Source organism: Salmo salar, chromosome 06, assembly GCF_965601325.2.
Source record: "Salmo salar chromosome 06, fSalSal1, whole genome shotgun sequence".
Taxonomy (NCBI): Eukaryota; Metazoa; Chordata; class Actinopteri; order Salmoniformes; family Salmonidae; genus Salmo; species Salmo salar.
Window position 1 is genome coordinate 14403297 of NC_138296.1, and position 24306 is coordinate 14427602.

The window sequence follows — 24306 nt, forward strand, 5'->3', positions numbered from 1 at the left end:
CAGTACAGAAACACACAGCTTGTTTATTACTCATGGTAGCATGTGATCATCCTGGCACAGTTAAAAATTGATTTAGGAGAGAAGAGAAGAGGAGAGGAGAGGAGGGGAGGGGCGAGGAGGGGAGGGGGGGAGAGGGGAGGGGAGGGGAGAGGTGAGGAGGGGAGGGGATAGGAGAGAAGAGAGAAGAGGAGAGGAGGGGAAGGGAGGGGAGAGAAGAGTCTGTGGCCAGTCAGCCCAGTAAGGACCAGCCCAGTAAGGACCAGCCCAGAGCCTGAGCCAGCTGGGTCTGGAGATCCCTGCAGAGCAGAGAGCCATCATGCAGTAGTGAGAAGAGATTCATGGCTCCTGTGAGATATACAGTTTGTATTCTTTGTTTCTAGACTCTGAAATGTTACAAACAGGTGTAGGAACTTTTTAGGAGAGAAAAATAAGAAACCGTTTTGATTTAACTTCTCACCAGAGTACAACATTGATGTATTGGAATCTGACAGACCAATGCTCTCTTTGGGACAGTTGAATGTTGACACTAACCTTTTTTGACACAGGAACCAAAGCACTGACTGGAACCAAAAGATTTGTTCCTAACAGAGACTCAGTAAAATAGACCATGTATCAGTGAAACAGTCTCTATTGAAATAGCAGGCGGACGGGAAACGTTTTGCCAGCGTCCATCACTTATTAAGACCAAAGGTTTACAAGCTATCTTATAATGATATATCACACACACACACCAGAGAAAGCTAGGTGGAGGTGAAGGCATTCTACACATCAATATAACTAGATAAACTGTAGCAAGAGTGAGATTGAGTGGGGCTGAGATGCAACTGGGAGGGAATGAAATGCATCCTGTTTTCTCAAAATGTGAAATCCCTCCAAACATTTAAAGTCTATTCCTACGGTCAAAATTACAAAAGTTTATATTACAGTTTTTTACAATCACTTTGGCACTCATTTCTGAACCTTGATGTCATTTTTCAAAACTCTAGACACAAAACCCAAAACTATAACACTTTTTTCCAATTGCTTGGATACAATACACATCAAGCTAAGATCATTTGTTCATTGAACTAAAATCACCTGTTCAAAATGACACAACTTAACATCAAAGTATTACCATTTCAAAATGCAGTTCACACATTACATCTGAGATGATTGTCTATTCATTTCATTACAATGATCTAACTATCAATTGATACAACTGCTCAAAATGATAAGTAACTGTTGCATTACTCTTAATGCATAGTTTTATGGAAACTGACAAACAATATTCCATGTTTAGATCATATTGGTGTCAATGGATAACGAGATCCATTGACACCAATACCGTGGAACATGAACCAATTGGACTACATTATCTGTGGATGTAATATTTCAGCATTATTCTTTATCAGACACTGTTTCTATGGTCTCATGTACCACTTTTCCAGACCATGTTTTCAGATTTGACATTACTGTACACTCACTGGCCACTTTATTAGGTACACCTATCTAGTACTGGGTAGGACTCCTTTTGCCTCCACAACAGCCTGAATTATTCACGGTGTTGTACGTTAAGAGATGCATTTCTGCACACCACTGTTTTAAACAGCTGTTATTTGAGCATTTGTGGCCTTTGTTAGCTTGAATGAGTCTGGACATTCTCCTCTGACCTCTCTCATTAACAAGGTGTTTTTGCCCACAGAACTGTCGCTCACTGAATGTGTTTTGTTTATCGCACCATTCTCTGTAAACTCTAGAGAATGCAGTGCATAAAAATCCCAGGAAGGCAGCTGTTTCTGAGATGCTGGAATCACCATGTGTGGCATCAACAATCATACCATGGTCAAAGTTGCTTAGATTACGCATCTTGCCCGTTCTAATGTTAGGTCGAACAACAACTTAAGCTCTCTACTCTATATACTCTATATATTGAGTTGCAGGCAGCCACATGATTTGCTGTTCGAATGTAACCTTCCTTGATGGGCTAAATCAAGTCTGTAGAGCTGATGGCATGACCTATGTCATTGTGTGGGATAATGTCAGGTTCCACCATGCTCAAATGGTGCAAGCATGGTTTCAGGCCCATCCACAATTTACCACCCTGTACTTACCCCATACTCTCCTTTCCTTGGAGGCAGGGAGGCAGGGAGGAGGGAGGTGTGTTGTGTTCCAATCAAGGACAGACACTGAGCCATGTGTGTGAAGGAACATGTCCAGACCTGCTGTGGGTGACAGACTTCCCTGGCCTGAGCTAGTGGTCCTTCCAACCCTGGCCTGAGCTGGTGGTCCTTCCAACCCTGTCCTGAGCTGGTGGTCCTTCCAACCCTGTCCTGAGCTGGTGGTCCTTCCAACCCTGTCCTGAGCTGGTGGTCCTTCCAACCCTGGCCTGAGCTGGTGGTCCTTCCAACCCTGGCCTGAGCTGGTGGTCCTTCCAACCCTGGCCTGAGCTGGTGGTTCTTCCAACCCTGGCCAGCTTGATCCTGAGCAGTAAAACTATAATTCCTTCCAGAGCCCTGGGTGCAGGACCAGCTCCAGCAGCTTCATCAAGCACCTCACTACAGCCCAATCCAACGCAGCACAGGCCTGACTGGGGGAAAAAATGACAGCACAGGACCAATGTGCCAAGGAGAAGGGGGATATCACACCATCTATTTCGCTCTCATATTTTTCACTTCACCTTCTCCCCCTGTCTCTCTCTGTCTCGCTCCTGTTTGTTGGTGATGGCAAGACCTCATTCTAGCTGATGGCTATAGCAGACTTATAAAACTAGATCTCAGTCCTATACTGGAAAACAATATCCTCTGTGATCTAACTCTGGGGCCCAGGCAGCCTCTGTGTTCTAACTCTGGGGACCCAGGCAGCCTCTGTGTTCTAACTCTGGGGACCCAGGCAGCCTCTGTGATCTAACTCTGGGGACCCAGGCAGCCTTTGTGATCTAACTCTGGGGACCCAGGCAGCCTCTGTGATCTAACTCTGGGGACCCAGGCAGCCTCTGTGATCTAACTCTGGGGACCCAGGCAGCCTCTGTGATCTAACTCTGGGGACCCAGGCAGCCTCTGTGATCTAACTCTGGGGACCCAGGCAGCCTCTGTGATCTAACTCTGGGGACCCAGGCAGCCTCTGTGATCTAACTCTGGGGTGGATGGCACCCTATTCCCATATTGGACTATGTTTAACCAGGGCCCATAGAAGGGAAATGCCAGATTGAGGCCAGACAGAGAGAAATGGACACCTGTAACTTACAGTGAAGGATTTTCCATAACCCTGGACTAATCCTACACACACAGGAATTCACAGTACTGCACAGGAAGAGACTGTACTACACATGAAGAGACAGTACTACACATGAAGAGACAGGAAGGACAGTACTACACAGGAAGAGACATGAAGAGACATGAAGAGACAGTACTACACAGGAAGAGACATGAAGAGACATGAAGAGTCAGTGCTACACAAGAAGAGACAGTACTACACAGGAAGAGACCGGAAGGACAGTGCTACACAAGAAGAGACAGTGCTACACAAGAAGAGACAGTGCTACACAGGAAGAGACAGTACTACACAGGAAGAGACAGTACTATACAGGAAGAGACAGCACTACACAGAAGAGACTTTACTACACAGGAAGACAGTACCACACAGGAAGAGACAGTGCTACACAGGAAGAGACAAAGGAGCTGATCGTGGACAACAGGAAAAGGCAGGCTGAACAGGCCCCCATTAACATCGACGGGGCTGTAGTGTAGCAGGTCGAGAGTTTCAAGTTCCTTGGTGTCCACATCACCAACGAACTATCATGGACTAAACACATCAAGACAGTTGTGAAGAAGGCATGACAAAACATTTTCCCCCTCAGGAGACTGAAAAGATTTGGCATGGGTCCCCAGATCCTCAAAAAGTTCTACAGCTGCACTATCGAGAGCATCCTGACCGTTTGCATCACCGCCTGGTATGGCAACTGCTCGGCATCTGACCCATAAGGCGCTACAGAGGGTAATGCGTACGGCCCAGTACATCACTGGGGCCAAGGACCTACTGTATATAATAGGTGGTGTCAGAGGAAAGCCCATAAAATTGTCAGAGACTCCAGTCACCCAAGTCAAAGACTGTTTTCTCTGCTACCACACGGTAAGCAACACCGGAGCGCCAAAAGGCTCCTTAACAGCTTCTACCCCCATGCCGACTGCTGAACAATTAACCAAATGGCCACCTGACTATTTACATTGACATTTGTTTTGTACACTGCTGCCATTCGCTGTTTATTATCTATGCATAGTCACTTCACCGCTACCTACATGTCACGCTTGTCGTTGGAAATGGAGGACCAAAACGCAGCAGGTAAGTGCAGGCTCATCTTGACGTTTATTTATTTTCAAAATGAATACCAAAATAAAAAAACGCTTGAATGAACGAACAACAACAAACAGTCTGGCAAAGCATAAGGCTCAACACAGAACAATCACCCACCAATAACAAACACAAACACACCCTCATATATGGGACTCTCAATCAAAGGCAGATAGACAACACCTGCCTTCAACTGAGAGTCCCAACCCCAATTAACCAAACATAGAAACAGACATACTAGACAAATCATAGAATACCTGAAAACCAAACAGTGCCCAAAAACTCCGGAATACTTAAACCAAATGCCCCTTCAACAAAACACACCACCCCGAACCACATAAAACGAATACCCTCTGCCACGTCCTGACCAAACTACAATACCAATTAACCTTATACTGGTCAGCACGTGACACTACATGTAACCCGTACCCCTGCACACTGACTCGGTACCGGTACCCCCTGTATATAGCCTCGTTATTGTTATGTTATTGTGTTACTTTTTATAATTACATTTTTTTGTATTTTTGTATTTTTTTCCCAATCTTTATATATATATATATATATATATATATATATATATATATATATATATATATATATATATATATATATATATATATATAGAGAGAAAAATATTGGAAAATGTTTATATATATATATATTTTTTTTCTTAACTCTTCTTGAACTGCACTGTTGGTTAAGGGCTTGTAAGTAAGCATTTCACAGTAAGGTGTACATTTGTTGTTGTTGTATTCGGCGCATGTGATAAATAAAGTTTGATTTGATTTACTACACAGGAAGAGATGTCCTCCTTTGGAGAGAGCAGGTAGGTCAGTTACTGTAATCACCAATAGATTCATTCTCCAATATGATAATGTGCAGTCCTGTTTGTGTGTGTGTGTGTGTGTGTGTGTGTGTGTGTGTGTGTGTGTGTGTGTGTGTGTGTGTGTGTGTGTGTGTGTGTGTGTGTGTGTGTGTGTGTGTGTGTGTGTGTGTGTGTGTGTGTTTGGGAGGGAGAAGAGTCCATATTCTATATTTTTGAAATCATCTTTCCCTCGTTCTCGAAGGTCCATTATAAAGAATAGACCACTAGACTGTTGAGTGTGTAAATAATTGAACGTTTTGTTTACAGTCAAATCAGGCATTCTAATTTGTTCACATCGGAAGCATCTGAAGACTAGACTGATTAAATGGTTCAGGTGTTGATGTTTTGAAATATTGCAAACCCTGTTGAAGAGTTGAACAGAGTGAGGAGACCTGTGGGAGCTACTAGAAATCAGTATGGAGTAATGGAGTTGTTTATGTCCTCCTCTGAAGGAGCACTGAGCTGCATAGTGCGCACACACACACACACACACACACTGCATGGCTTCTGGAGTCAGACAGGTTCCATGCTGAGACGTGATTAGCTGTTTAACATGTTCATATACAGTTGCTATAACAACACACACCAGTCAGCTATGTAACATGTTCATATACAGTTGCTATAACAACACACACTAAAGTTAGCCATTTCGACCGCTCTTGATAGCTGTTTGGACACCTTCGTTCTATGGGTGGAAAAGTGTGTGACTGTGGTGGTCTCAGTGGAAACTCTCTGTCATTGACTGGCGAGTTGAGCACGTAATTCCAGTAGAATAATTATCTTATTAGAGCAGACTGAATCTGGTCACTGTAACTCATGTTCACCTCAAATCATTTATGGTCAATTGGAGGGACAATCGGTTCCAGAGAAAGTATAATCTAGGTATTTCATGACTCTAGGTGACTGGCCATGAGGAGGAAGGTGTTGAGTTGGCCAGCAGTCCCAGTACAGCAGAAAACATTTAAAAAGCTCGAAGATCTGCACATATTCCTCTCCTCAGGATATCTACCACACCTGCACTGAGATACTCTGAACCAAAACAGGATCCAAAGCAACAAGAAGAGCCAAGACAAATAGAGGATGGGAGGACTGGGAGTAAAATTACAGGAGACCTGGACCTGAGACCAACCAGCTACCTACTGGGACAAACCTGGACCTGAGACCTACCAGCTACCTACTGGGACAAACCTACAACTGAGAACAACCAGCTACCTACTGGAAGAAACCTGGACCTGAGACCTACCAGCTGCCTACTGGGACAAACCTGGACCTGAGAACAACCAGCTACCTACTGGGACAAACCTGGACCTGAGACCAACCAGCTACCTACTTGGACAAACCTGGAACTGAGACCTACCAGCTACCTACAGGGACAAACCTGGACCTGAGACCTACCAGCTACCTACTGGGACAAACCTGGACCTGAGACCAACCAGCTACCTACTGGGACAAACCTGGACCTGAGACCAACCAGCTACCCACTAGGACAAACCTGGACCTGAGACCTACCAGCTACCTACTGGGACAAACCTGGACCTGAGACCTACCAGATTCCTACTGGGACAAACCTGGACCTGAGACCTACCATCTACCTAAATCAAATCAAATCAAATCAAATTTATTTTTATATAGCCCTTCGTACATCAGCTGATATTCTCAAAGTGCTGTACAGAAACCCAGCCTAAAACCCCAAACAGCAAGCAAAGCATGTGAAAGAAGCACGGTGGCTAGGAAAAACTCCCTAGGAAAAACTCCCTAGAAAGGCCAAAAACCTAGGAAGAAACCTAGAGAGGAACCAGGCTATGAGGGGTGGCCAGTCCTCTTCTGGCTGTGCAGGGTGGATATTATAACAGAACATGGTCAAAATGTTAAAATGTTAAAATGTTCATAAATGACCAGCATGGTCAAATAATAATAATCATAGTAGTTGTCGAGGGTGCAACAAGCACGTCCGGTGAACAGGTCAGGGTTCCATAGCCGCAGGCAGAACAGTTGAAACTGGAGCAGCAGCACGGCCAGGTGGACTGGGGACAGCAAGGAGTCATCATACCAGGTAGTCCTGAGGCATGGTCCTAGGGCTCAGGTCCTCCGAGAGAAAGACAGAAAGAGAGAAAGAGAGAATTAGAGAGAGCATATTTAAATACACACAGGACACCGGATAAGACAAGAGAAATACTCCAGATGTAACAGACTGACCCTAGCCCCCCGACACATAAACTACTGCAGCATAAATACTGGAGGCTGAGACAGGAGGGATCAGAAGACACTGTGGCCCCATCCGATAATACCCCCGGACAGGGCCAAACAGGCAGGATATAACCCCACCCACTTTGCCAAAGCACAGCCCCCACACCACTAGAGGGATGTCTCCAACCACCAACTTACCGTCCTAAGACAAGGCCGAGTATAGCCCACAACGATCTCCGCCATGGCACAACCCAAGGGGGGGGGGGGGGGCGCCAACCCAGACAGGAAGACCACGTCAGTGACTCAACCCACTCAAGTGACGCACCCCTCCCATGGACGGCATGGAAGAACACCAGTAGGCCAGTGACTCAGCCTCTGTAAAAGGGTTAGAGGCAGAGAATCCCAGTGGAAAGAGGGGAACCGGCAAGGCAGAGACAGCAAGGGCGGTTCGTTGCTCCAGCCTTTCCGTTCACCCTCACACTCCTGGGCCAGACTATACTTAATCATAGGACCTACTGAAGAGATAAGTCTTCAGTAAAGACTTAAAGGTTGAGACTGAGTCTGCGTCTCTCACATTGGTAGGCAGACCATTCCATAAAAATGGAGCTCTATAGGAGAAAGCCCTACCTCCAGCCGTTTGCTTAGAAATTCTAGGGACAATTAGGAGGCCTGCGTCTTGTGACCGTAGCGTACGTGTAGGTATGTACGGCAGGACCAAATCGGAAAGATAGGTAGGAGCAAGCCCATGTAATGCTTTGTAGGTTAGCAGTAAAACCTTGAAATCAGCCCTTGCCTTAACAGGAAGCCAGTGTAGGGAGGCTAACACTGGAGTAATATGATCAAATTTTTGGGTTCTAGTCAGGATTCTAGCAGCCGTATTTAGCACTAACTGAAGTTTATTTAGTGCTTTATCCGGGTAGCCGGAAAGTAGAGCATTGCAGTAGTCCAGCCTAGAAGTAACAAAAGCATGGATTAATTTTTCTGCGTCATTTTTGGACAGAAAATTTCTGATTTTTGCAATGTTACGTAGATGGAAAAAAGCTGTCCTTGAAACAGTCTTGATATGTTCTTCAAAAGAGAGATCAGGGTCCAGAGTAACGCCGAGGTCCTTCACAGTTTTATTTGAGACGACTGTACAACCATCCAGATTAATTGTCAGATTCAACAGAAGATCTCTTTGTTTCTTGGGACCTAGAACAAGCATCTCTGTTTTGTCCGAGTTTAAAAGTAGAAAGTTTGCAGCCATCCACTTCTTTATGTCTGAAACACAGGCTTCTAGCGAGGGCAATTTTGGGGCTTCACCATGTTTCATTGAAATGTACAGCTGTGTGTCGTCCGCATAGCAGTGAAATTTAACATTATGTTTTCGAATGACATCCCCAAGAGGTAAAATATATAGTGAAAACAATAGTGGTCCTAAAACGGAACCTTGAGGAACACCGAAATTTACAATTGATTTGTCAGAGGACAAACCATTCACAGAGACAAACTGATATCTTTCCGACAGATAAGATCTAAACCAGGCCAGAACTTGTCCATGTAGACCAATTTGGGTTTCCAATCTCTCCAAAAGAATGTGGTGATCGATGGTATCAAAAGCGGCACTAAGATCTAGGAGCACGAGGACAGATGCAGAGCCTCGGTCTGACGTCATTAAAAGGTCATTTACCACCTTCACAAGTGCAGTCTCAGTGCTATGATGGGGTCTAAAACCAGACTGAAGCGTTTCGTATACATTGTTTGTCTTCAGGAAGGCAGTCAGTTGCTGTGCAACAGCTTTTTCTAAAATTTTGGAGAGGAATGGAAGATTCGATATAGGCCGATAGTTTTTTATAATTTCTGGATCAAGATTCGGCTTTTTCAAGAGAGGCTTTATTACTGCCACTTTTAGTGAGCTTGGTACACATCCGGTGGATAGAGAGCCGTTTATTATGTTCAACATAGGAGGGCCAAGCACAGGAAGCAGCTCTTTCAGTAGTTTAGTTGGAATAGGGTCCAGTATGCAGCTTGAGGGTTTGGAGGCCATGATTATTTTCATCATTGCGTCAAGAGATATAGTACTAAAACACTTTAGTATCTCCCTTGATCCTAGGTCCTGGCAGAGTTGTGCAGACTCAGGACAATGGAGCTTTGGAGGAATACCCAGATTTAAAGAGGAGTCTGTAATTTGCTTTCTAATGATCATGATCTTTTCCTCAAAGAAGTTCATAAATTTATTACTGCTGAAGTGAAAGCCATCCTCCATTTGCGAAGGCTGCTTTTTAGTTAGCTTTGCGACAGTATCAAAAAGAAATTTCGGATTGTTCTTATTTTCCTCAATTAAGTTGGAAAAATAGGATGATCGAGCAGCAGTAAGGGCTCTTCGATACTGCACGGTACTGTCTTTCCAAGCTAGTCGGAAGACTTCCAGTTTGGTGTGGCGCCATTTCCGTTCCAATTTTCTGGAAGCTTGCTTCAGAGCTCGTGTATTTTCTGTATACCAGGGAGCTAGTTTCTTATGACAGATGTTTTTAGTTTTTAGGGGTGCAACTGCATCTAGGGTATTGCGCAAGGTTAAATTGAGTTCCTCGGTTAGGTGGTTAACTGATTTTTGTCCTCTGACGTCCTTGGGTAGGCAGAGGCAGTCTGGAAGGGCATCAAGGAATCTTTGGGTTGTCTGAGAATTTATAGCACGACTTTTAACGCTCCTTGGTTGGGGTCTGAGCAGATTATTTGTTGCAATTGCAAACGTAATAAAATGGTGGTCCGATAGTCCAGGATTATGAGGAAAAACATTTAGATCCACAACATTTATTCCATGGGACAAAACTAGGTCCAGAGTATGACTGTGGCAGTGAGTAGGTCCAGAGACATGTTGGACAAAACCCACTGAGTCGATGATGGCTCCGAAAGCCTTTTGGAGTGGGTCTGTGGACTTTTCCATGTGAATGTTAAAGTCACCAAAAATTAGAATATTATCTGCTATGACTACAAGATCCGATAGGAATTCAGGGAACTCAGTGAGGAACACTGCATATGGCCCAGGAGGCCTATAAACAGTAGCTATAAAAAGTGAGTGAGTAGGCTGCATAGATTTCATGACTAGAAGCTCAAAAGACGAAAACGTCATTGTTGTTTTTTTTTTTGTAAATTGAAATTTGCTATCGTAAATGTTAGCAACACCTCCGCCTTTGCCGGATGCACGGGGGGTATGGTCACTAATGTAACCTGGGGGTGAGGCCTCATTTAACACAGTAAATTCATCAGGCTTAAGCCATGTTTCAGTCAGGCCAATCACATCAAGATTATTATCAGTGATTAGTTCATTGACTATAACTGCCTTGGAAGTGAGGGATCTAACATTAAGTAACCCAATTTTGAGATGTGAGGTATCACAATCTCTTTCAATAATGGCAGGAATGGAGGAGGTCTTTATACTAGTGAGATTGCTAAAGCGAACACCGCCATTTTTAATTTTGCCCAACCTAGATCGAGGCACAGACACGGTCTCAATGGGGAAAGCTGAGCTGACTACACTGACTGTGCTAGTGGCAGACTCCACTAAGCTGGCAGGCTGGCTAACAGCCTGCTGCCTGGCCTGCACCCTATTTCATTGTGGAGCTAGAGGAGTTAGAGCCCTGTCTATGTTCGTAGATAAGATGAGAGCACCCCTCCAGCTAGGATGGAGTCCGTCACTCCTCAACAGGCCAGGCTTGGTCCTGTTTGTGGGTGAGTCCCAGAAAGAGGGCCAATTATCTACAAATTCTATCTTTTGGGAGGGGCAGAAAACAGTTTTCAACCAGCGATTGAGTTGTGAGACTCTGCTGTAGAGCTCATCACTCCCCCTGACTGGATTCAGGTAAATGACCTTTTAATGACGTCAGACCGAGGTTCTGCGTCTGTCCTCGTGCTCCTAGATCTTAGTGCTGCTTTTGATGCCATCGATCACCACATTCTTTTGGAGAGATTGGAAACCCAAATTGGTCTACATGGACAAGTTCTGGCCTGGTTTAGGTCTTATCTGTCGGAAAGATATCAGTTTGTCTCTGTGAATGGTTTGTCCTCTGACAAATCAACTGTAAATTTCGGTGTTCCTCAAGGTTCCGTTTTAGGACCACTATTGTTTTCACTATATATTTAACCTTTTGGGGATGTCATTCGAAAACACAATGTTAAATTTCACTGCTATGCGGATGACACTTAGCTGTACATTTCAATGAAACATGGTGAAGCCCCAAAATTGCCCTCGCTAGAAGCCTGTGTCTCAGACATAAGGAAGTGGATGGCTGCAAACGTTCTACTCTTAAACTCGGACAAAACAGAGATGCTTGTTCTAGGTCCCAAGAAACAAAGAGATCTTCTGTTGAATCTGACAATTAATCTGGATGGTTGTACAGTCGTCTCAAATAAAACTGTGAAGGACCTCGGCGTTACTCTGGACCCTGATCTCTCTTTTGAAGAACATATCAAGACTGTTTCAAGGACAGCTTTTTTCCATCTACGTAACATTGCAAAAATCAGAAACTTTCTGTTCAAAAATGACGCAGAAAAATGTATCCATGCCTTTGTTACTTCTAGGTTGGACTACTGCAATGCTCTACTTTCCGGCTACCCGGATAAAGCACTAAATAAACTTTAGTTAGTGCTAAATACGGCTGCTAGAATCCTGACTAGAACCAAAAAAATTTATCATATTACTCCAGTGCTAGCCTCCCTACACTGGCTTCCTGTTAAGGCAAGGGCTGATTTCAAGGTTTTACTGCTAACCTACAAAGCATTACATGGGCTTGCTCCTACCTATCTTTCCGATTTGGTCCTGCCGTACATACCTACACGTAAGCTACGGTCACAAGACGCGGGCCTCCTAATTGTTCCTAGAATTTCTAAGCAAACAGCTGGAGGCAGGGCTTTCTCCTATAGAGCTCCATTTTTATGGAATAGTCTGCCTACCCATGTGAGAGACGCAGACTCAATCTCAACCTTTAAGTCTTTACTGAAGACTCATCTCTTCAGTAGGTCCTATGATTAAGTGTAGTCTGGCCCAGGGGTGTGAAGGTGAACGGAAAGGCTGGAGCAACAAACCGCCCTTGCTGTCTCTGCCTGGCCGGTTTCCCCTCTTTCCACTGGGATTCTCTGCCTCTACCCCTATTACGGGGGCTGAGTCACTGGCTTACTGGTGTTCTTCCATGCCGTCCCTGGGAGGGGTGCGTCACTTGAGTGGGTTGAGTCACTGACATGGTCTTCCTGTCTGGGTTGGTGCCCCCCCTTGGGCTGTGCTGTGGCGGAGATCTTTGTGGGCTATACTCGGCCTTGTCCCAGGATGGTATGTTGGTGGTTGGAGATATCCCTCCAGTGGTGTGGAGGCTGTGCTTTGGCAAAGTGGGTGGGGTTATATCCTACCTGTTTGGCCCTGTCTGGGGGTTTCATCAGATGGGGCCACAGTGTCTCCTGACCCCTCCTGTCTCAGCCTCCAGTATTTATGCTGCAGTAGTTTATGTGTCGGGGGGCTAGGGTCAGTCTGTCACATCTGGAGTATTTCTCTTGTCTTTTCCGGTGTCCTGTGTGAATTTAAATATGCTCTCTCTAATTCTCTCTTCTTTCTTTCTTTCTTTCTTTCTTTCTCTCTCTCGGAGGACCTGAGCCCTAGGACCATGCCTCAGGACTACCTGGCTTGATGACTCCTTGCTGTCCCCAGTTCACCTGGCCATGCTGCTGCTCCAGTTCCAACTGTTCTGCCTGCAGCTATGGAACCCTGACCTGTTCACCGGACGTGCTACCTGTCCCAGACCTGTTGTCCCAGACCTGCTGGAACCCTGACTTATTTACCAGACGTGCTACCTGTCCCAGACCTACTGTTTTCAACTCTCTAGAGACAGCAGGAGCGGTAGAGATACTCTCGAAGATCAGCTATGAAAAAGCCAACTGACACTTACTCTTGTGTTACTGACTTGTTGCACCCTCGACAACTACTATGATTATTATTATTTGACAGTGCCGGTAATTTATGAACATTTGAACATCGAGGCCATGTGCTGTTATAATCTCTACTCGGCACAGCCAGAAGAGGACTGGCCACCCCTCATAGCCTGGTTCCTCTCTAGGTTTCTTCCTAGGTTTTGGCCTTTCTAGGGAGTTTTTCCTAGCCACCGTGCTTCTACACCTGCATTGCTTGCTGTTTGGGGTTTTAGGCTGGGTTTCTGTACAGCACTTTGAGATATCAGCTGATGTAAGAAGGGCTATATAAATAAATTTGATTTGATTTGATTTTGAATCCGATATAAACATGCTTCTGAAAACATTAAATACATATATCCATTGCAGCCCTATTATTGGTGTTGTGGGATTGACAGTTTTAAAAATGTGTAACTACTGATTGACAGTGTTAACAATGTGTAATCACTGATTGACATTGTTACCAGTATGTAACCACTGATTGACAGTGTTAACAATATGTAACCACTGATTGACAATGTTAACAATGTGTAACCACTGATTGACAATGTTAAAAATGTGTAACCACTGACTGGCAGTGTTAACAATGTGTAACCACTGATTGACAATGTTAACAATGTGTAACCACTGATTGACAATGTTAAAAATGTGTAACCACTGACTGGCAGTGTTAACAATGTGTAACCACTGATTGACAATGTTAACAATGTGTAACCACTGATAGACAATGTTAACAGTGTGTAACCACTGATTGACAGTGTTCACAACAAAGATAAAGTAGATATGTAATTACTGTGTTGTTGATTGACTGATCATTGAAACAGAACAACAGAATACCTCTGAGCAACTCCTGTGGAGGCCATCTACAGTCACTACAAGCTGTTAGGTTAGCACTGCTGCCTCCTGCAGGTGATATGAAGGAAGTGTTACTTCAATTGGACTACTGAAACTGATCACTATCAGTCCTCCAACAGGCCAGGTGGAAGTTCATAGACTTCACATACAGCATCATAATAATTATTTTCATAGACTCTTATACTCTCTAGATCTGTATTATTCAGATGAGCTATCTGTTGGGACTGAGTCCAATCTGATAGTTTGATGATTTTGGAGTGGCAGGTGGCCTAGTGGTTAGAGCCGAAAGGTTGCTGGATCAAATCCCCGAGCTGACAATGTAAATATCTGTCGTTCTGCCCCTGAACAAGGCAGTTAACCCACTGATATAATTTCTAGAGGATACTTTTATTTATGGGCTGGCATATCTAACCAGGCCCAGAGCTTCATAAATGGCACAACACCCACGCACGCACCACACACACCGGTTTAAGATTGTGACATTTTATAGTTTAAACGTTTTATAAGAGATTCACTTTTTCTGCCAAAGTAGATTTTAAAGAGACAAGGTATTAGAGGTATTTTACTGTGTAGAGAGAGAAATCGAGCACATCCCTGACCATACTGTGATAAAATGAAGCCTTTCCTCCTCCTTACCCTACAGATCCTTAACGTGCTGGAATTGCTTTTTGTTGTGTCCAGGGGTGGAATTAAAAAAGTTATTCTGGAAACTCAGCACTGTAAAATAAATAACCATGGGAATTCAACTAAAAAAATATGCTAAAAATAATATTTTGTGTCTTAATGTGGCTTTGGGATTGTCACAAGGGTCGTCTAAAGGAGCGGACCAAGGTGCAGCGTGTATAGTGCTCATATTTAACTTTTAATGAAGACACTTGAACAAAACAACAAAACGACCGACAACAGTTCCGTAAGGTACACTTTGACAAAACGGAAAACAACTACCCACACCCACACATGAAAAACAGCCTGCCTAAGTATGGCTTCCAATCAGAGACAACGATAGACAGCTGCCTCTGATTGGAAATCATACCTGGCCAAAACATAGAAACCAAAACATAGAAATAGAAATCTAGAAAACCCCACATAGAAACAGAAAACCCAAAACCACCCAAAACACATCTGTCACGCCCTGAACACTCTACTACGGAAAATGACCTCTTACCAGGGTCAGGACGTGACAGGTATATTGGTTTCCATGCATTCCCTCCATTTCCACCCCTGGTTGTGTCTAAAGTTTGCTGTTGTTTTCACTTCATTCTTTTTCATTGAATTTAGTCTACCATAGAGACACTCATTGGCTAAAACACACAACATGCTCACAACATTCTCACAATGCTGTATTTTGATGTCATTCCACAGCCTCATCACATGGCTGTTGTGGATCAAGGTGGGGTCCGTTCCCTGAGCATCTCTTCTTCCTGTAACACTCGGGTGAAGTTGGCCTGAGTAGACGCTGATCTTGGGTCAGTGTGGCCTTTTCCCCACTAATGGTTAAGGTTAGGATTGGGGAGGGTAAGCTGATCTTAGATCTGGACCCTAGGGAACTTCACCCTGGAGTGTAACAGTCACTGAGGCGTGATATGATTACTTCTTAATCGCCTGCACTGTGACTCTCACATGATGCTGCTAGAATCCCTGGGAGCCATGGGCTATATTCATTAGGAACCAAACAAAAGAAACGGGCCAAAACAGGGAGTGTCCTACATGAATTTGACCAATAAGAAACTCTCGTTCCAGTACAAGTCATTTTGCTACAGTGTAGACTAATGAATACACTCTTCTGTCTGCTGGAGCCCTGAGCTAACTACCCACCCACCACACCACACTAAATAGAGCTGTACTGACCTGGCTTCCACCACCTCAACTCTCTCCCTTTCCTCTCAGACAGTCTCCTCTCCTCTAGTCTCGTAAACTGACCAGAAGACAGTGGGAGAACTGCCTCTCACACATTGATTAGCTGAGGACAAGGGGAGAATCGTCCATCACACATTGATTAGTTGAGAGGACAGTGGAAGAATAGTTTCTGAGAGGACAGGAGAATAATATTTTCTGAGAGGACAAGGGAAGAATAGTTTCTGAGAGGACAGAGGGAGAACCGTTTCCTGGCAGCTAGGAAGATGAGGAGGTTGCACTCCATGAGATGGTTTCGTTTTCCCTGGTTGAGGAGAGAGACCACACAGACTGAGACCAGCCCACTCATACCAAAGGTACAGTAACTGTATGTCTGTCTGACAACCTGTATACTGTTAGTTATGTACTCACTGTACATCATGTTGAATAGAGTTTACAGTCCCTTCAATGTTGCAAGCATAGAAAAATAATTGAATAAAAGGACTTGCAACCTTTAACCCTGTAAATTTGACTGGTAAAATCATGCGTAAACTCCAATGGCTACCAGTCCACCCATTATGCAAATTGTGACTTGGATGGGGAGACCCGTTCTATAGATTCTAATTCTATGGTTACAAGTAGGCTAGACCTGAAGACAATGACCTCTACAGACTGAACTTGATGAGTTGTTTTTGTCTCAGTGAAATCTCATTGTGTATTGTCTGTCCTGTTTCCTCTTTGAAGACAGACACAGATAGAGAGTTGTCAGGAGTTCTTCAGGGGACTGAGGAGAGCAGCACAGAAGAACAGGCTCCAGAACCAGGACCAAATGATAGACCAGGGAATCATAGTAGAACCAGGGAGGTAAAACCCAGAGCCTGTAGCAGGCCCTTCTCCCTGAGAGACTGCCTTCTCAAGTACCCCCTGTTCTTCAGCAACCTCCTCTTCACAGTGCTAGGCCTGGTGGTCCTGGCCCTGGGACTGTGGGGCCTCATCAACAAGGAATCCTTCGCTCAGGAGAAAATAGGACAGATCAGCACCGACCCCATGCTGGTGTTTGTGATGCTGGGCTTGGTGCTGTCTACCCTCTGCCTGTCAGGCTGTGTGGGGGCTCTGAGAGAGAACTGCTGCCTGCTCCAGGTCTTCTCAGCCACCGTGCTGGTCCTGGTAGCAGCCCAGGTCCTAGCGGCCATCGTGGCCTACAGCCTGCAGGGACAGATAGAGGGATACCTGAGGTCAGGTATGCTGGCTGCCATGGTACGTTACCAGGATGACCTGGACCTGAGGTTCATCACAGATGAGATCCAGATAGGACTGCAGTGCTGCGGGGCCGACAACTACAGAGACTGGGAGGTCAACATGTGAGTGAGATGTGTCTGACCAGACCATTGACATGATGTCTTGGTCCATTGACTGACACACAGCCTTGTGAAATGATGTCTGTCAATGGGAGTTGTTACTATCATGTTGATAGTTTTGTTAGTTTGAGCAGGTCTCTCTTGTAAAATAGATTTTATCTCAGAGAATAAACTGTATGAACAAAGATGAAATAAAATGTATAAAATATAAAACTGTCAAAGAGGATATGTTACATAACTAGGGTTATTGCTTTTATGTCACATAACATTATCCAAGTAGCCAATTTAATTGGTTACTGTCCTTGCTTCTCCCCTTCCATGTCCTGCTCATCCCAGGTACTATAACTGCTCTGCCCCGGGGGTGCTGTCCTGTGGGGTCCCTGCTACCTGCTGTGTGGACCCCCTGGAGAACGGCACGGTGTGGAACTCCCAGTGTGGAGTAGGATCCCAGCAGCTGGATGAATTCTCTGCCCAGAGCGTCATCTTCCTGGGGGGCTGTCTGGGGGGCATGTCCCGCTGGATAGAGCAGCACACAGGCCTGATAGGAGCCGTGGGTATCGTCCTACTGGGGGTTCAGATCATCACTCTGTTCATCACCACACAACTGATGGATAACATCCAGTGCAGTAAAGCTACAAGATAATAACATATAGTGGAGTAAAGCTACAATTTAACATCTGGTTGAGTAAAGCTACAATTTAACATCTGGTGGAGTAAAGCTACAATTTAACATCTGTTGGAGTAAAGCTACAATTTAACATCTGGTTGAGTAAAGCTACAATTTAACATCTGGTGGAGTAAAGCTACAATTTAACATCTGGTTGAGTAAAGCTACAATATAATAACAACTAGTGGAGTAAAGCTACAATTTAACATCTGGTGGAGTAAAGCTACAATATAATAACATCTAGTGGAGTAAAGCTACAATATATCAAAATCTAGTGGAGTAAAGCTAAAAGATAACATCTAGTGGAGTAAAGCTACAAGATAACATCTAGTGGAGTAAAGCTACAAGATAACATCTAGTGGAGTAAAGTTACAAGATAACATCTAGTGGAGTAAAGCTACAAGATAATAACATATAGTGGAGTAAAGCTACAATATAACATCTTGTGGAGTAAAGCTACAATTTAACATCTGGTTGAGTATAGCTACAATATAATAACAACTAGTGGATTAAAGCTACAATATAACATCTGGTGGAGTAAAGCTACAATATAATAACATCTAGTGGAGTAAAGCTACAAGATAACATCTAGTGGAGTAAAGCTACAAGGTAACATCTAGTGGAATAAAGCTACAATATAACATCTAGTAGAGTAAAGCTACAAGATAACATCTAGTGGAGTAAAGCTACAATATAATAGTATCTACTGGAGTAAAGCTACAATATAACATCTAGTGGAGTAAAGGTACAAGATAACATCTAGTGGAGTAAAGCTACAATTTAACATCTGGTGGAGTAAAGCTACAATTTAACATTTTGTTCAGTAAAGCTACAATATAATAACAACTAGTGGAGTAAAGCTACAATATAATAACATCTAGTGGAGTAAAGATACAAGATAATAACATAAAGTGGAGTAAAGCTACAAGATAATAACATATAGTGGAGTAAAGCTACAAGATAACATCTAGCGGAGTAAAGCTACAATATAATAGGATCTACTGGAGTAAAGCTACAATATAACATCTAGTGGAATAAATCTACAAGATAACATCTATTGAAGTGAAGCTACAATATAACAAAATCTAGTGGAGTAAAGCTACAATTTAACATCTGGTGGAGTAAAGCTACAATATAATAACATCTAGTGCAGTAAAGCTACAATATAACAAAATCTAGTGCAGTAAAGCTACAATATAACAAAATCTAGTGGAGTAAAGCTACAAGACAACATCTAGTGGAGTAAAGCTACAAGATAACATCTATTGGAGTAAAGCTACAATAAAACATCTAGTGGAGTAAAGCTACAAGATAACATCTAGTGGAGTAAAGCTACACGATAACATCTAGTGGAGTACAGCTACAAGATAACATCTATTGGAGTAAAGCTACAAGATAACATTTAGTGGAGTAAAGCTACAAGACAACATTTAGTGGAGTAAAGCTACAATATAATAGTATCTACTGGAGTAAAGCTACAAGATAACATCTAGTGGAGTAAAGCTACAAGATAACATCTAGTGGAGTAAAGCTCCAATTTAACATCTGGTGGAGTAAAGCTACAATATAATAACATCTAGTGGAGTAAAGCTACAAGATAATAACATATAGTGGAGTAAAGCTACTAGATAACATCTAGTGGAGTAAAGCTACAAGATAACATCTAGTGGAGTAAAGCTACAATATAACATCTCGTGGAGTAAATCTACAAGATAACATCTAGTGAAGCATAGCTACAAGATAATAACATATAGTGGAGTAAAGCTACAAGACAACATCTAGTGGAGTAAAGCTACAAGATAACATCTAGTGGAGTAAAGCTACAATATAACATCTCGTGGAGTAAATCTACAAGATAACATCTAGTGAAGCATAGCTACAAGATAATAACATATAGTGGAGTAAAGCTACAAGACAACATCTCGTGGAGTAAATCTACAAGATAACATCTAGTGAAGCATAGCTACAAGATAATAACATCTAGTGGAGTAAAGATGCAAGATAACATCTAGTGGAGTAAAGCTACAAGATAACATCTAGTGAAGTAAAGCAACAAGATAACATCTAGTGGAGTAAAGCTACAAGATAACATCTAGTGAAGTAAAGCTACAATATAATAACATCTAGTGGATTAAAACTACAAGATAACATCTAGTGAAGTAAAGCTACAATATAATAACATCTAATGAAGTAAAGCTACAAGATAACATCTAGTGGAGTAAAGTTACAAGATAACATCTAGTGGAGTAAAGCTATAATTTAACATCTGGTGGAGTAAAGCTACAATTTAACATTTGGTTGAGTAAAGCTACAATATAATAACATCTAGTGGAGTAAAGCTACAATATAATAATATCTAGTGGAGTAAAGCTACACAATAACATCTAGTGGAGTAAAGCTACAATATAACATCTCGTTGAGTAAAGCTACAAGATAACATCTAGTGGAGTAAAGTTACAAGATAACATCTAGTGGAGTAAAGCTATAATTTAACATCTGGTGGAGTAAAGCTACAATTTAACATTTGCTTGAGTAAAGCTACAATATAATAACAACTAGTGGAGTAAAGCTACAATTTAACATCTGGTGGAGTAGAGCTACAATATAATAACATCTAGTGGAGTAAAGCTACAAGATAATAACATATAGTGGAGTAAAGCTACAAGATAACATCTAGTGGAGTAAAGATACAAGATAACATCTAGTGGAGTAAAGTTACAATATAATAATATCTACTGGAGTAAAGCTACAATATAACATCTAGTGGAGTAAATCTACAAGATTACATCTAGTGAAGTAAAGCTACAATATAATAACTTCTAGTGGATTAAAACTACAAGATAACATCTAGTGAAGTAAAGCTACAATATAATAACATCTAATGAAGTAAAGCTACAATATAACATCTAGTGAAGTAAAGCTACAATATAATAATATCTAGTGAAGTAAAGCTGCAATATAATAATATCTAGTGGAGTAAAGCTACACAATAACATCTAGTGGAGTAAAGCTACAATTTAACATCTAGTGGAGTAAAACTACAATATAACATCTAGTGGAGTAAAGATACAACGTAATATGTAGTGGAGTAAAGCAACAATATAACATCTAGTGGAGTAAAGCTACAAGATAACATTTAGTGAAGTAAAGCAACAAGATGACATCTAGTGGAGTAAAGCTACAAGATAACATTTAGTGAAGTAAAGCAACAAGATAACACATAGTGGAGTAAAGCTACAAGAAAACCTTTAGTGAAGTAAAGCTACAAGATAATAACATATAGTGGAGTAAAGCTACCAGATAACATCCATAATGCTAGCTGGACTCTTGTTATCACTATGTACTGATGGACAAAAACTGTAACCATGGAAATGTATTATGACTATTACACAGTAAATGTCCTGGCTAGTGTGTTAGTGAAACACTACAATGTATTCGCTAGTGTGTTAGTGAAACACTACAATGTACTGGATAGTGTGTTAGTGAAACACTACAATGTACTGGCTAGTGTGTTAGTGGAACACTACAATGTACTGGATAGTGTGTTAGTGGAACACTACAATGTACTGGCTAGTGTGTTAGTGGAACACTACAATGTATTGGCTACTGTGTTAGTCAAACAAGACAATATAGTTGGCAAAGAGACGAATGTGAAGTACAGTATAGAGACCAAACATGTCTACCATGATATCAGAGATGGAACGTGTCCACTTTGGATTCAGGAGACCACAACAATACAAACCAAAGTCAGGCAGCCTCCAAAATATATTGTTGTTGTTTGACTCTGATCAGTCCAAATTCTGCTGTGATTGATCCAGTTGCTACTGGATCACAGACTCCCTCTGTAAATCCCTCTGTAATTGTAGCTGACGACAGACAGAGAGGATTGTGGGTGTTGTAATAGTGCAACAGAGCAGTGTTCAGTTAGAATTCAGTTAGGAATTCAACATGAAATTCAATCGGGGACTACGTTGGAAACAAGTTGAATCTATTTAACGTGTGAGTCCCTTCTTGTATTGTTGTAAAAGACAGGAAGCTGTAGTAGTCTAGAATGTGTCTGCCAACAGAGAGATCTTACCAGTACCAAGACCATCCATCCCTGGAATATCATCTCCAAACCTGAGGAAAACAATCAACATCACTTTGTTATTATGGAACATTATTTCAATGACCATATCATCAACTGTAAACTATCTAAATGGTGTCACTGTTGAGGTTGTATGGCGGAACATGAATTGTATCACACTGTATGTTCTAATCATTATTCAAATAATAATTTATTCACCAGTGGTGGCTAGTGGGCAAAGATATCAGAGGATCAGCTCTTTGTAGTGCATTACATTTCAGCCATTAGAATAAGCCTGTACTCCTATATCTTCACCCACCAGCCTCCCATGTTCTCTACCCACAAAAGCATTGAGTACCACTGAATTACCTTATCAAATTAATAGTGCTGGAGTCAGGTGTAGTGGTAACACTGCTGACTAGAATAGTGCTGGAGTCAGGTCTAGTGGTAACACTGCTGACTAGAATAGTACTGGAGTCAGGTGTAGTGGTAACACTGCTGACTAGAATAGTGCTGGAGTCAGGTCTAGTGGTAACACTGCTGACTAGAATAGTGGTGGACTCAGGTCTAGTGGTAACACTGCTGACTAGAATAGTGGTGGAGTCAGGTCTAGTGGTAACACTGCTGACTAGAATAGTGGTGGAGTCAGGTCTAGTAGTAACACTGCTGACTAGAATAGTGGTGGAGTCAGGTCTAGTGGTAACACTGCTGACTAGAATAGTGCTGGAGTCAGGTCTAGTGGTAACACTGCTGACTAGAATAGTGCTGGAGTCAGGTCTAGTGGTAACACTGCTGACTAGAATAGTGCTGGAGTCAGGTCTAGTAGTAACACTGCTGACTAGAATAGTGCTGGAGTCAGGTGTAGTGGTAACACTGCTGACTAGAATAGTGCTGGAGTCAGGTCTACTGGTAACACTGCTGACTAGAATAGTGCTGGAGTCAGGTCTACTGGTAACACTGCTGACTAGAATAGTGCTGGAGTCAGGTCTAGTGGTAACACTGCTGACTAGAATAGTGGTGGAGTCAGATGTAGTGGAAACACTGCTGACTAGAATAGTGCTGGAGTCAGGTCTAGTGGTAACACTGCTGACTAGAATAGTGGTGGAGTCAGGTCAAGTGGTAACACTGCTGACTAGAATAGTGCTGGAGTCAGGTCTAGTGGTAACACTGCTGACTCCAGAACACACACAGACCCACTGGAGATGGGTTTACTAATCCTGCCTCAGCCCTTACTCTCTGTCTCCCTCTCTACCTTATCACTGTCACAATAAAATATAAACAGAACAATATAAAATATATATATATTTTTTATATATATATATATATGTGTGTAAAAAAATAAATAAATCAGAGATCAAATTAGAAATACATTTGGAAATGTTTAGGAATCTTTATTTTAGAACTAAATCAAATGAATAGTGACTCATCCAATGACCCTCCTCTGGGCATGCTTTTAAACTGGAGAGTGTAACTCTCTTTGAACTTGGGGGGCCCCTTGGTTGGGGAGCGAGGACAGATGACTCGGATGGTGCCCAGGTTATTCATGGTTCTGTTGGTCTCTGTGGGGACAGTGGGTCGGTCTGTAGACTGTCTGTCTGTGGTGGTTTCTGGTTTGGTCACACTGACGAAATGTAGACGAGAGGAGATGTCAGGTATCTTGCATAGTTTGAATAAATATCTATAGCACTTAATATAATTCATTTGGATGAGATGGGGCATCTCAAGAGATTTCATCTGAAAAATGTCAAATAAATGACTAAATATAATCCCTCTCGTAGACCTTTAAACTGTTCTTAACTAGGCACTCCTTATCTCCACTGAATCATATATTAATGCCACAGACATATGACACCCCCCCCCCCCCCCCCCCCCCCACACACACACACACACACAGTTCTGAGAGGAGATCAAACAACCTCTTAATTTACATGAAGCTATAAATAAGGAGAGGAGGATGGGAGGAGGAGGGGAGGGGAAGCAGGTGTGTCCTGGGGGAGAAAGGGAACAACACATCACTTCCTGTAACTCAGTATCAGAACTAGAACACGTCCCTGGTGAATGATTCTGATAACTAGAAATAGTAGATATGAAACCATCAACTGGTCTTTGGGTGGGACTGAAACCAGTGGTCTACAGACAGCTGTTCCTGTTATAAAGTACATGTAGATCTTTCCTCAGTCATTATTGGTGGTCCTATGTCCTCCTCTGTTGGACGTTG

General features: G+C 42.7%; 1 protein-coding gene across 1 annotated transcript; it reads left to right on the forward strand.

Annotated features, from left to right (window-relative positions):
- The first annotated feature begins 3373 nt into the window (after window positions 1-3373).
- LOC106596372 (tetraspanin-10) lies at window positions 3374-17998 on the forward strand. The gene is made up of 3 exons (XM_014187670.3): window positions 3374-3553; window positions 16742-17358; window positions 17692-17998. Exons 1-3 carry the CDS (start codon window positions 3374-3376, stop codon window positions 17996-17998), a joined length of 1104 nt encoding a protein of 367 aa, XP_014043145.3.
- Window positions 17999-24306: the final 6308 nt, after the last annotated feature.

Coding starts and splice junctions, on each gene's coding strand:
- LOC106596372 (XM_014187670.3), top strand. CDS start 3,374: ATGAAGAGACAGTACTACACAGGAAGAGACATGAAGAGACATGAAGAG. Junction 3,554..16,741: donor GTACTACACAGGAAGAGACA/GTACTATACAGG, acceptor TCCTCTTTGAAG/ACAGACACAGATAGAGAGTT. Junction 17,359..17,691: donor AGAGACTGGGAGGTCAACAT/GTGAGTGAGATG, acceptor TGCTCATCCCAG/GTACTATAACTGCTCTGCCC.